General features: G+C 39.7%; 1 protein-coding gene across 9 annotated transcripts in view; it reads right to left on the bottom strand.

Moving 5' to 3' along the window:
* The window catches only part of ELMO1 (engulfment and cell motility 1), a 274,768-nt gene that overhangs the window by 182,668 nt on the left and 78,243 nt on the right, over positions 1-13,857 (bottom strand). For 8 of the 9 annotated variants that reach the window (XM_032442431.1, XM_015854222.2, XM_015854221.2 and 5 more), the window contains one exon: positions 4,747-4,782. In XM_032442431.1, coding sequence (XP_032298322.1) covers positions 4,747-4,782 — 36 coding nt within the window. Of the gene's footprint in view, positions 1-4,694; positions 4,783-13,857 lie in introns of those variants that run through there. The other variant, XM_032442433.1, reaches the window with a different exon arrangement.

Below are 13,857 nucleotides of genomic sequence, written 5' to 3'. Positions count from 1 at the left end.
GGAAAAAATGTTGTATAAGATTAAAAGGAGATAAATTATCTGCTTTGTTTAATACCGGGATATATATCTTTATCTAACCTGGATTTTCGTATGAATTGCTTACAAATTTTGTCAACTAACCTGTATTTAGTACATCAATATTCTTCTATAAACTAACTGTAAATGAAAGGTAATTCCTATTAACAATGGGTATAGAGTAGAGTGATTGCTTAAACTGCATTAAACCTACATATATATATATTCTTCAGAACAGCAGTGGCAGGAATTCCTTTTAATTAAGTTCCTTTACATTCAGCAGACTCATTTATTCTTCTTGCCAATACTATTCATTAATCCAGTCTATTATTTATCTCCCTGAACATCTTTGAAAGTGAAACTAGGTTAACAGAGCTGCAAGTACTAATATATAAGCCTGGTTTTAGCCAATGTGCCACTGACACAATCGTCTGTGATCCAAACAGTGAAAGTACTTTTCATCTTAAACCAACAAGGCAGGCTGCCCCAGTTGGTGTCAATCCTGTGACATTTTTCAAATTATTAAGAGCAAAGAGGTGCAACACTGGGACTAATCAAGCATATATAATGCCTCACCACATATACCTAGCATGAATGTTTTAAATACCTATCTATTCACAGGCACACATGTGTAAACACTACATAGCATTGCAAAAGTTAAAAGCCAGGCTTAAAGGATAAGCATTAGGTGTAGCACAGAAGGACATGAAAACAATCTCCAGGGTAACTAGCAAGATAAAGTAAGAGGGAGTGGTGTTGATTCACTGTTAGGTATTTAAACACAAGCAGATAGGTAGAAATAGACTTTCCAGCATTTCTGTTTCAATACACACATGCAGACACACTCATACTATTGAGCAGCAGATGGAGTAAGATGCAGGAAATTTCAAGGGAGTCAAAGCTTCTTCATAAAACGTAGCAATCACAGAAAATAAGTGGCAGTGTTTAACTAAGAATCTCAGTGAGCAAGTATTTTTGTCATACAAAACGTCTGAAAAATGTCAGTGGTCGCTTCATTAAATCTTTCTGGAGAACACACAGCACAAGGCACAACAGTTCTGTAAATATCAACCCCCTGCTACCCTTGCAAATGACCTAATGGTTTGATAGTAATTCCTGATGAAGGTGCTTTTTAATGCATGTCATTGCAGCGAGAGGGAAGAGTGATCAGAAAGACACACTGTGTAATTGCAATTTCATCTCTCACTAGCGCTGACATTTTAATGATCTTTGTCGTTAAACTGCTCACACAACCCCTCTCTCCAGGGCTCTGGCTCATGTACTTCCACTGGGACAGCTGACGATGTTTCCCATTCTCTGCTGCATGGCCCCAGTCCTATAACCACTGCAGACATAGGTGAGTTGTTCACATGACACCACCTCACACACAGCAGCTCACAGCCGAAGTCTCAGAAGAAACAAACAGCTGTGGTCTGTAAGGCCATCGGCCAACCCAGTGTGAGCCATTCCAGCACTGATGCCTACTGCTCTGATCCAAGGCCTGAGCACCCCGACCCCAGGGACAAATCTGCAGCTGTGTTTCCAATTATTTTACCTGCATGTCTTGGGCAAAGATCAGGGCAGCACCTGCTAATGTAAGAATCTGCTGCATTCTTACTTTCTGAAACTGAGGAATTCCATACATTTTTTATATTAATTTTTCTTTCCTTTAGGAAAAAAGCAGTGTGCACGTGACCCTGACCACCATGCCTATCATTTGTATTCGTAATATCAACTGTACATGTAAAACCATCTTTTTCCCAGGTGTGCTATGCAGTTTACAGACATATGTATGTATGGAGATATATTTACATAGAGAGAACTATGTCAGATATCCTGAAATATGCCTACAGCAAATTTGATTTCTTTTCAAATTAAATTAATGGGATGTGAGCATCAAAATCCCATAGATGTTTTTTGAAGAGGAGGCAACTACCAGCCCATCAGGACTAGAAGCCCAAATCAGTACACCTTTGGGTCCAATCTAATTGTGCAGAGGAAAGGTAGCGAAGAGAAACTGGGCAGGAGGCAAGAAAGGAACTGCAGCCTACTGCCAGCTGCAGGTGTTAAGGAAGTAGTTAACTTTCAGACCCTTGTCCTTTAGCCAATATGCTCACAGCCCAACACTGGGCAGCTGAAAGGGCCTCACTCACTGCAAGGTGGTTAACATCAAAGAGTAAAAACAGCTCTGTAAATGAGACTTGTCAGGTATAAAATGGCCATAAATAAATTTAAAGTGAGAAGCTGAATGTATCAAAATCATAAGAGGACAAGAGCTCTGAAAAAGCCATGTGGGCAAAAACCTCAGCCTAAAATGGAGCTCAGTGACATAGCAGGATACTTTGCAAGCACAGTGTGAACCTCTTTTATTGCTATGACTCTTCTTCATTGCTTCTGCACTTCCTTGCTTCTCCAAGTAGCCTTTCCAAGCATAAAGCTAAACCTCTGCATCAGACTAGGAGCAATTCACACCTACTTGCTACTCACTCTATATAGCATAAAACCACTGAACAACCTGCAGGTAGCTGCTCCCTTTTTGTAGGTGATGACAGAAAATGCACTTAACTGCTACACTGCAACTGACAGAGATTACTTTTTTTGCCATGCACCAAACACTACTGAAGTATTTTTGTTGGTACAGTTTCATTACATTCATTACAAAGGATCAACCCTGCTGATTTAAAACTAATTGCATTCCAAAAAACAGCAACACTGAAATAGTTTTGTACTCCCTCTAAGCTTGTGAATTAACTCCGATTACAAAAACAGGCTTTGAATTTTAAACAGAACTTAACTGTTCTTGAATTAAAACCAGGTGTAGATACTCTTATGATGAGGTATGGCTTAATCCACTTCTAGATACATTAAGCAATTGTCAGCATGGTAACATAGCCCAGAGGAGCTATTATACATTGGCTCTTAAGGCAGATGATTAGAGTTACCTTTTCTCTTCTTTCCCATCTTTTAAGCTCATGTTTTTGCTCATTTCATGGTAATTTCCATAAAAAGATACGCTATTCTTAAAAGGCTAACAATAACAATCTGCGCAGAAAGACTCTCCAGTCAGCATGGTTTGACTACAATTAAGTAGTCAATTGATATACCTGTTCCACAGGGAATTTTTTTTTAACCCAAGCATTAGCCAATATGGGATAATACATTGTGAAAAGTATTTAGGATGTTTGACAACAATCATACAGCACTGGTGTCACTTCTTTACCTTCCAAGGTTATCAATAAACAAAGTTCCAGAGCTACTGGTTTCACAGCCTGCCCAGTGGGTCTGGTATGTTAGTACAATCACAAAACTCTGTGATCTTGATTGTATCATTTCGTTTACTACTATAGAATACTAAACTATGTGCCCTGATGCAAATCAAACCTCATTTATTTAGCATTCAATGTTAAATAAACTTTAGTCACACACAAATATTAACTTCTACTGTGTTTACCAATGCGCTGCATCTGCAGTGACCAATAAGTATCCTCCAAAAGTGGGTAAGGCCTTGCTCCCATGGGTAAATGTGACTAAAATGTGCCAAAAAAAACCAACAACAATCCAGCTTAGTTCAGGTCATCACATAACCTGATGCTAAGACCAGGGCTCAAGGCAACTGAGTCAGCACTTCAGAATTTTCCTGAGACCATTCAGAGAACAATCGTATTATTGAATGTAAGAGATTATACAGGATAATAGAATTTGGGAGGAAAGTGGTGCTGATAGAGTATAATTATCACAGGTACCCTACTTTCACAACAATGAGGGGGAAAAAAAAACAGCATCAAAACACACAGGAGGTATCTCAAGATTTTGAAAGCCTCGTGGCATTTTAATTATTTTTCTCAGATTCTAAACTTTTGTATTAAGAAACATGTTGTTCCATATTAGGTCGGGAAAGAGAATGTAGAGGAAGGATTTAAGGGTTCTGCCAAATTTATTGCTACTGTTTAATTTATTAGGCAGTGACTTAATGATTAACATTTCAGCAGCTTCACGAAAGCATGAATCAGCATGGATTTGGATGGGGAGCTGCATTTCCTGCATGATAAGCCACATCAGAGTGACAGATGCACTCTTAATTGATTAATGATTCTTTTGCTTGCTTGGGTTTCAGCTATCCTTGATGTGACAAACTTGCAAGCCAATCAACATACTACAGAACATCCCTCGGGTTCCCAATTTATTAAAGCCTATGAAGTGTGTGCTTAACTTGAAGCAGGCAAAATTATTCCATTCAAACAAACATGCTCTAGAAGTTCCTAATAAGAAGCCCTTTAGTATATTGCAGTTACTCTTTATGCAGTTATCTGAAATAAATAACACTAATCAGAAAATAACTGGAATCCAAATTGCACAGTTACCCTTATCTCACTAATATTAACAGAATTGTCTAATATTGATCATGTAAGTCAGACAAATCTAAAAGGGGAACATGGAGAAGGCAGGGAAATGATTGCTCAAATAATAAAATAATAAAAATTTAAAAAGCATCTTAATTAGGAAATTGTGTAAGTCCTTGCAGAGGTTAGAGAAATAAAGCACCCATTCCAGAAGCAAAGCAAATAAGGCCCCGTGAGATAAGTGATATCAAAGAACAGAAAGCAGAGGTTAAAGATTGGCTGAATGGATAAGCATAGATGTATTTACATATAAAGATTAGCGCAAGGGCCTGAACTCACTCATGCAAAAGAAGAGGAAGTGTGCAAGGTGATGATCTAATCAGGTTCTTACCAGGGCTTCATTATCTTCTGCAATTTCTGATAACGTCTGTAAAATTAAAACTTGCACGTGAGGAGATACACTTTAAAACATCTGTATACTATTTATCTATGCACACACACATTTAACTCATCAAATTCAGAAGACACAGTAGAAGGCATTACATTAACAATTGGCTGTGAAAAAAATACTTCTGTATCTGCTAAAGGAAGTCAAAATTAATATTTGTTCAGAACGTTCCTGCTAATAAAAAAGCTAAAGAAAACAGCTTATAGGGTGAAGACAATAAACATTTATCTAAAATGGCTTTAAATTATTAAGTTACATTTATTCAGCAGCTCAAAACCAGCTGCACAACCTCCACGACACTTAGCTACAGATTAGTACTTTTATTCCAACAGCATGTGTCAGCTCACTCCTTTTAATTCACAGACCAATGGACATGGAATCATAAAGTGGCCTGGGTTGAAAAGGACATGCCAAGACCTGAAGTGCTGTATTAACCTACTTGGAAAAAACAACGATCCATACAAAAAAACTAACTTATAGTTTCAGATATGAAGATGTTCACCTACACCGGCAGCCTTCAGCATGATGCTGTCACTTTCCTAGTAGCTTCAAAACAATTCATTCCTAGTTGTAGCATGGCTTAACTACCTCAGTTAAAAGGTTTCTTTAATTTATACATTTCCTGATTTTTCTGATACAGCATTATGCAAGATCAGTGAACAAGAAGCTATGGCATGATATTACTGTATTTGGGAAACTGGAGGCCATACAAGAAGGGAGGAAAAAAGTGTGTTTGATTCTATGAATCAGAATATCCCAAGTTGGAAGGGACTCACAGGGAAGGACCACCAAGTCCAACTCCTGGCTCCGCACAGCACCACCCCAATTCCAACCCCTACATCTAGAAATGTTGTCCAAATGCTTCTTGAACTCCAGAACTTGGGGTCGTGCCCACAGCCCTGTGCAGCCCATTCCATGCCCACTGCCCTCTGCAGCAGACCCTTTACCTAATCCCCAGCCTGCCCCTCCACTGACAGAGCTCCATGCCATTCCCTCAGGCTCTGTCACTGTTACACAGAGCAGAGCCCAGTGCTGCCCCTCTGCTCCCTGTGAGGAGCTGCAGTTGCCACAAGGCCTACCCTCAGCAACTCTGCTCTGGGCAGAGCAAACCCAAGGACCTCAGCCATTCCTCATACTCCTTTCACTCCAGACCCTCCCCCATCTTCATAGACCTTCTTTGGGTGTTATCCAACATCTCTATGTCCTTATGTTGCGGTGCCTAAAACTGCACAGTGCTCAAGGTGAGGCTGCATGAGCAAAGAGCAGAATTCCTTCCCTCAGTCAGCTCTAATCCACTAATCACAGGTTTTCATGTCAACCTCCTGCTAATAACTGGCTTCAGAACTGCTGATTATGCTACTAAGCAAACTGAAGTAAAAAGATAATCAATGGTAAAAATGGCATCCAACACAAGTTGCTAACTTAGTTTTCCAACATCACTTAAACCAATTCAAGTCTCATATAAGTCTCATACTTAGCTTATTTATTTCTTTCTTTCCCAAATCTGTTTCACAGGTTTCTTTCAGGCATTTAGATGCAGCTTCCAGGCAGACCAGCACCCCAGATGAGATCAAGGAGGTCCTGCATCCTCCCTGCCACCTTTTCCCCAGGTCTTCCCGTTTACATTTGCCATTCAGTCCACATTAGTTCAAAGACTTCAGTCTCTGCTACTGTTAATCCCATTTGCCTTCCCAGTACTTGAGCACCTTATTTTCTTTTCTTTTTGTACAGCAACTCCTTCTACCTTGTATTTTCCATTCTCTTTATGCATAAGCAATACTGTGTTTTCTACCTAGGCTGTACATATGTATGTAGTGTCTTTTCAGGAAGAAGAGCCCTCAGGAAGGACAACTTCATAGATGGAGAAAACATAAATACAGCATCACAGGTACAGCAGCTTGAAATCAGTCATTGCTAGCTGTGAGCTCAAGCAACAGTGGAAGTGGTTACCATGTATGCTGGCACTGAATTAGCAATTCTAGCTCAAATTAGAAAAATATGCTTTAGAAACATAAAATCTTAATGTATTACATGTCATAAGAGAGCCCAACTTGAGCAGAATATCCTCCCTATGCTTCTGCTGAGTGCTTCCTTGCTGCAGGAGACTATGCTAAACTATAACAAGAACAACATCCCAAACACGTTTTGTCAGCTCCCAAGTGTGCATGCATCCAAGCAACCTTATGCACCATGGGCCAACAAAATTCCATTGCATTCTTCTGAGGTAAGTGGCAAGAAAACTTGAAATCAGTTCTGTGTCTTTCTGACATCAAAGAGAAACAAGAGTGGTGTTTGTATACTGGTAGAACTTCTAAAGGCAGGCTCAATTTTGCCAGAGACTGTTCACAACAGGCTATAATCAGGTGCCTTTTCTCCACGACTAAATTCAGGGATTAAAGAATAAATATCTTAATCCTAGAACAAAAACATTTAGACAGCGTCTTTCTTAGCATTTGCAGAATCCTTCCCCACCTTGAGTGAACTGGAAATTAGTTAACTTGAGAAGATATGTAATATAAAAGGAAAATACAGAGAAAATTTAATTCTATGGGTCTTTTCTGATGAAGCAAAATGAAGTACATTTCAACTTGAAAAGTAACCATCATATTATAGCAAAACAATTTCTATCAATCTCTGTTGCTTATGCATGCGACAGGAGCAGCAACCAAAAATACCAAACGCTGCAGTAATATTGTACAGGATGGTTGCAGATGCACTTATTTCACCTCAAAACTAATGGAGGTCATTATCTAAAGTAGTGCAAGCCATTTTCATCCCATCATTAAACTAAAGGCCTAAAATAGAAGAACTTGGTATTAAAAGGAACTCTGCTCATGTTCACCCTTAGACCACACTTGAAGCTAATGCTCAAGTGGTAATCAAGCCAACTCTTCCAGCAAGGCAATCTAGAAAGGAACAAGGATGGTCTACCACCTCCAAGGGATTTCTTTTTTCTATATATACACAGTTACTACTCTTCCCAGTAGCACCCAGATAGCAAAACAATTTCTGGGTAACTTAGCATAGGCATGGTCAAAAAGGCTGAAAATCTTAGTGATCTAGAATAAGATTGTAATGAACTTGATGCCTACATTTATCACTTTTTAGAAGCTGTCTCTCAGTTGCACTTGCACAGATGTGAACAAAACCATGGTCAAACATAAACATTATGAGGGCAAATTAAATAGCATTTTTGAAGTGGTGAAAGCCATGAAAGCAGACAGCAATTTTAATACAGGGAGAAGTAACAAAGCAAATGCCAACATAATGCAAAATAAACATTAACGACAAGTTACTGGATTAGACATTCTGCTACAATAATACGTTCCCTGTTTGGCCTCAGAGGAACTTTGTGACACATTTCTGGCTGAATCCCAAGGAGAAGCAATTCCCTTTGGACCACCCCAAGCCATACAGACCTTACTCAAGGTGTAGAAATAAACACTTATTTGGGGACTTTTAAATGCTAATATTTTTAAGCTCAGGTCAAGAAAAAGAATCCTGGAGTAAAGCCACGTAGTGTTAGGGGAATGCAGGAATGCTGCAACAGCTTTCCTTATTTTCCTTCCAAAGGTGTGATGGTTGATTCTGCTATCATTAATATCTCCACAGTGGAATAACAGGTTAACCTGATTTTTATATACTGCTCTGGATTTCTGCCTCACAGATGATGGTCACACACTCCCGACATTACAGAAGCGCTAAGAAATGAAGGTTGCACAAAGTCACTGTTGGATGGGGATCGATGTTGGCAGCAATGTCAGATTAAGTAATCTGTGCTTCCAGGTGAAGATTCACAGGAATGACTGAGCCTAACAGCCCGGTGCTGTCAAAACCAAAAATTATTTTCCTCCTTCCATTGGCTGGCTTATTTTCCAATGGATTAGCAAACTGAATTGGCACACTAAGGAGTCAGACGAGCACCGGAGCTGATCAAGTGTTGAGATGATCAAAAGAGGGAGCAGGGACTATGCAGCCAGCAGCACGGAAGGGCAGAAAAGGACTATTTCATTTAGCAAAGACTGACTAGCTGACTAGCTTAGTGCTGTGCACATCTTCTGGAAAAGAAACTCATTTTCCACCCAGACTGTCAGTTGTGTTTGTATAACCATATGCTGGGGCAAGTTGATGATTTCAGTAAAGGAGTTAAACTGGGTTAAGAGATATTCTATTAAAAGCAGCCGTTATTGTTACTCTTAATAATCCAGACCAGTTTTCCAGTCTTGCTATAAATGGTACTGGCGTGACTTTCCAGACAAAGCAGGACAGGAACAAGTGGCTGCAAGCACAGGCTGCTTAAGTGTTTTGACAGCAGTACTGAAATACTCATCAGACAGGGATGGAAAAATGTATTAACAGGTATGTGAGCAATTGTCCCAAAAAGTGTGCTAAAGTCGGAATAACTCCAACGTGCATTCCATTTTCCACTAGGCTGGTATACTGCATTATCTCTGTAAGACAAGCCAAGAGCTAGTTTATCGCTGAACAATACAGTTTGTTCTTTATACACAATTGCCATCTTGACGACGTCCAGTTGTAGGGCAGCCAATTTCACAACTGCACGCGTCCATTCAATAAATGACCCCTTTCAGCTGAGGAATACAAAAAACTAAACCATACAAATGCACGTTTATTGAAAAGTTTGCCTGAAATCGATACAGCAACACTTATCATAACTTTTCGATAGTGAGATGACAAAATATAACCACCACCACTGTTTTTCCCCTCTGATCTGTGCACTAAGCAGTTGCATCTCTCCAGACAACATGCAACCATGTCCGAGCAGCATCAATCAGCACACTCCTGCAACACTGCTGTGTTACAATACAGCTACTTAGTATAGCCACAGCTATGAAGCAGATCCCTGAAGAACTTCCTTCCCAGTAGCAACAGAAATTACTCTGGTTACTGTCAAGACAGCTAAGCTTTGCATGGTCTCAGCTTTTTGGCAAAAACTGCCCATGATTTCAGCCAAACGACAAGTGACAGAGACAGCAATACTGCCAAAAAATAACACTACTGAAAATCCTGCATAGGTCTTCCTGCTTCTCTTCCTAGTCATCAGATGATGATGATGATGATTACTACTCTGGTAGTGTCAAAAATACATTCTGATTCTTCTTTTTACAATCAGTCTTCCAGTGTTTGTGGTTTGTGACTTACATTTTCCTTATTTTATAGGGAACCAGTGGGGTTCTTTTTGGTATTTAAGGAAGGCTGACTCTGTTCCAGTTACACACCTCATGTGATACATCAAGGGAAAAAACACCATATCCCTACTAGTCTGTAACATCAGAAAGATTATACAGCTGTAATATTCCAAAAATATTAATTCTGGACTAGACGATGGAATCTCTCTCTGAGTGGCCCACATTATCTTAGACGGGATAGAAAAGAGAAATGATCATTTCTTCCAGTTTGGCCCCTGAATGCATTTCTCATCAGTCAGTATGGTATTTAGGAGCCTCTAACATTGCTTTCCTTCTCCCTCCTTTTAGCGCATTGCACTCTGTGGAGGGGAGCAGAAGAAATATAGCCTCTACTCTTCCCTTTTATACTACTTATACACCCAACCAGACAGCATATCCAGCTTCCCTCAAACAGGCAGGAATTGGGCTTCAAATGAAAACTAGTGTGAGGAGTGCTATGGAAATCTATTTCTGAAGAAGCCTCTTCCAAAGAAAATAACTGTTTGTATACATGTCCCTTCTGTGATAAGGATGCACCAAGTCTAAAATATAAATTTAACATCATGGATAAGTATAAAAAAATTAATCAGTATTTCACTGCTCTTCATGACTTAACGTGTATTGCAGCCTCTACTGTAACTTAGAGGTCAAATGAACAGCAAAAATAAACCTAAAACAAGCTTTTTTGTTATTGTTCAATAAAAGCTTCACAACACACTCTGGCAACAAGAATGAGCCTGAAGGAAAAACAAAAATGAGCCACCTCAACCAGCAGGATTAAGATGGATGTGGACAGTTTCTAAGACATGCTGCTTCTCTGACAAGATAAATATATGCACATTGACAAGACGCTCTCTTAAATTCCCAAGAGCCCCATACATCCTACAACCTGCTCACCACCAATCTCTATAGCTTTGTCCCTGCACACACCATGCCTGCACAGTTCCTCTGCTCTAAGCAGCAGGCACTCAAGGAGACCTGGCCCAAATTATCATAACTACGTGTAGCACCGATAACACTTTTGATACACAAAAAATAAATAAGGAAAAGAGTTATTTAAAAAATATATATCCAAAAAGACCTCTCTCGGTTTGTTATTTTTCAGTCTGCATTGTCAACAAACCAGAAATGCATTCTAGCTTCCTTCAGTATTCAGGGATATAACACATGGAAAATCACCAGCCAAATACTAAAAACTCAGGACTTTCATTCCCTCGCACTGGACACTGTACTTTTATAGGCAACAGCTTCACTGAAATAATTAGTAAGTAGCACAATAAATAAAGTCAACTATAAATACAGCATAGGCCTCTTGTTGAAAGTTATAGCTGGAGTCTTGATTTTCAGAGGCTGCCCTCTAAAATTTAATTACAGGCTCAAATTATAACTTAAGAGCTGCCCCTAACATGAGCTCCACATGCAAAAAAAAACCTCAGAGCAACCTTACACTGAGCATGATCGTACTTTTAATGAGCTCTGTTTGCCCCTTTGGGGAAAATAGAGAATAAGGCTTCAATTAACAAAATTCATCATTTTCTAGCACAGCTGCACCACACCATGAACAGAGGCCTCACTCAACCTGGTCTCTTCCAACTCAGGGCTCTCCCCAGCTGCATTAACCCACAGGCAGCCAGGATAGCAAACGAGGGGCTGCATGCACAACAGCATCAGGCTCATGGGGAATAGCTCATTTCCTGTGATCCCTCATAGACTTTATCGCTGGGCTCTAATACCAGAGCAGACAAAGGGGAAAACAAACAAACAAACCCACCCAAACAACCCGTACATTTTTTCTGCATTTATTCATGATCTCTTCCTTTCTGGAAGCTGCAAGTCTCAAAATGAGCAGGATTCTATGCAAAACCAAAGTGAATATTTCTTAAGTTATGAAACTGTATTAGCTTTGTGAAGTATCCAGATAACAGAATCAATTCAAGGTAGGCAGAAGGACTGCTCTGGAGAGCAAGGGTTAGCACACAAGTAATGGGAGAAGAGGGCCTGCAGCTGGACTACACAGCAGCATCAAACTGTCAAGGCTCCTCATCTATAAGGTTGAGTTGTAGTCTCATTCAGACAAGGCTGACTGAACAGTCACTCAGTGGTGAGTAAGATATCTCCACAGTATGATATACATTAAGGGTATCTTTACAAAATACATCGCCTTCTGAAACAGCCAAAGAGGTTTCTGCCCTTTCCTCAAACTTCTGTCTGCTTCTCCCTCCTCCACTACTGCCCCAACTGCATTATGCTAATATAAACATTTGGGTAAGCTAGCCCATGGCCAGTTAAAAATACCATTAGAGAAAAGAGGGTGGCAAGTATTGGGATGGGGTAGGGAAGGAAGGAGAGCTTTTTGTTTTGCAGCATTTCCATGACCTGGTCAGCAGCATAGCCCAGAAGGTCCAGCATACGATCTAATGGTGTAAGGCCTTCAGCCAGGCCATCCAGTTTGACCAGCATCTTGTAGGACATCTTAACAGTACTGTAATGGGGCCAAGCAAGAGCAGGACTACAGAACATATGAGGACATTTTACTGATTCCAATTGCTTTTCCTTGTCAGCCTAGAACACTCCAACTGCTGTTTGTTCAACCCTCTCCTCCATATATTTCTCTTCTTCATATCCCACATATAGTTTGTTTGCTCACAGGCCTTTTTGACAGGCTGATCTGTTGTAATAATCAAGTAAAAAAAGCAAAGAAACAAACTATATTAAGGATTCTTCTGTGGAAGTACTGTCTCTATCATTTTAATGTGCTAAAACAGCAAAAGTCCAATGTACAAATGACTCTAAAGTAAGAGGCCAAGATCAATAGCTTGAAGTCAGACCAGAAAGTGAAGCAGCAGCACCACAGCAGGTTTAGGTTACTGTATCTCTTGATAACAGGATTTGCTGCTTTCATTAAATCTCAAGCACTGCTAAACACGTGTTTATCAGACAGTTATACAGAGCACCAAAGTGTAACAGAATGTATGGTATAGCACAGATGCTACACTTTCATGAAGTCCCTTCACAAAAGGAGACTTGGTTAAAAACAGAAGCATGGACCACTCAGAATCTGCAGAATGTCTGGGTTGGTAAGCATGAAAAAGACTGTAGTCAGTAGTGAGCCCATTTACTACTTTTGCTTTACTCCCTATATTAATCACTTTCTCGAGCCTGAGGAAACGCAAGCACATTTGAAAAGAGATTTAGACTTATTGCAGAAACTGGCTTCTGATGTCTAGTCCACAAGACTGAATTTCCTCAATGAATGAGAAGGCTATTTTCAGAGTATTTACTTTCTCAAAGCAGAGTGTGAGGGAATTATTGATTTCTTCACTTGTAGTAGAGGTTGACACTGCAAAGCACTAAAAACTCTCACTTGAATTCAAAAGTCTACTTGAAGTATTAACTGTTAAAACATAATTTAATAGTGCAACTATTCAGCTGATACATTTCTGGTAGCAGCATCCACATTAAGACAACAGAAAGTCATCTGGTACCACAGCAAAGTTTTGCCAGTGGTGAAAATTGGTGTGATGTTCCAGTAAAGAATAAAGATATTTTCAGATGTCAGCTCTCAGTTTCAAAAAGCCATTATCGTCTGACAAACCTTAGCCAGAATTAAAGTAATAAAAACAGAAATAAGATGCTGATACTAAGTTTTTGCTGTTACAGACTCTACGACGTTCTGAGAAACATTAAATTTCAAACACGGTTTTCACACAACATCACTTAAACATCACCATTTAAATATACTGTCAATGATTTATTTCAGCTTTAAAGGGAAGAAACTAGGACCACATTCTTCCTTAGTATTTTACTGCATAGCAGGTACTTGTGACATCGCTCACCCCCTTCTCCCACCAGCCCACTGTTAAGG

Source organism: Coturnix japonica, chromosome 2 (genome assembly GCF_001577835.2).
Source record: "Coturnix japonica isolate 7356 chromosome 2, Coturnix japonica 2.1, whole genome shotgun sequence".
Classification (NCBI taxonomy): domain Eukaryota; kingdom Metazoa; phylum Chordata; class Aves; order Galliformes; family Phasianidae; genus Coturnix; species Coturnix japonica.
This window is presented reverse-complemented; position numbering and strand designations above follow the sequence as displayed.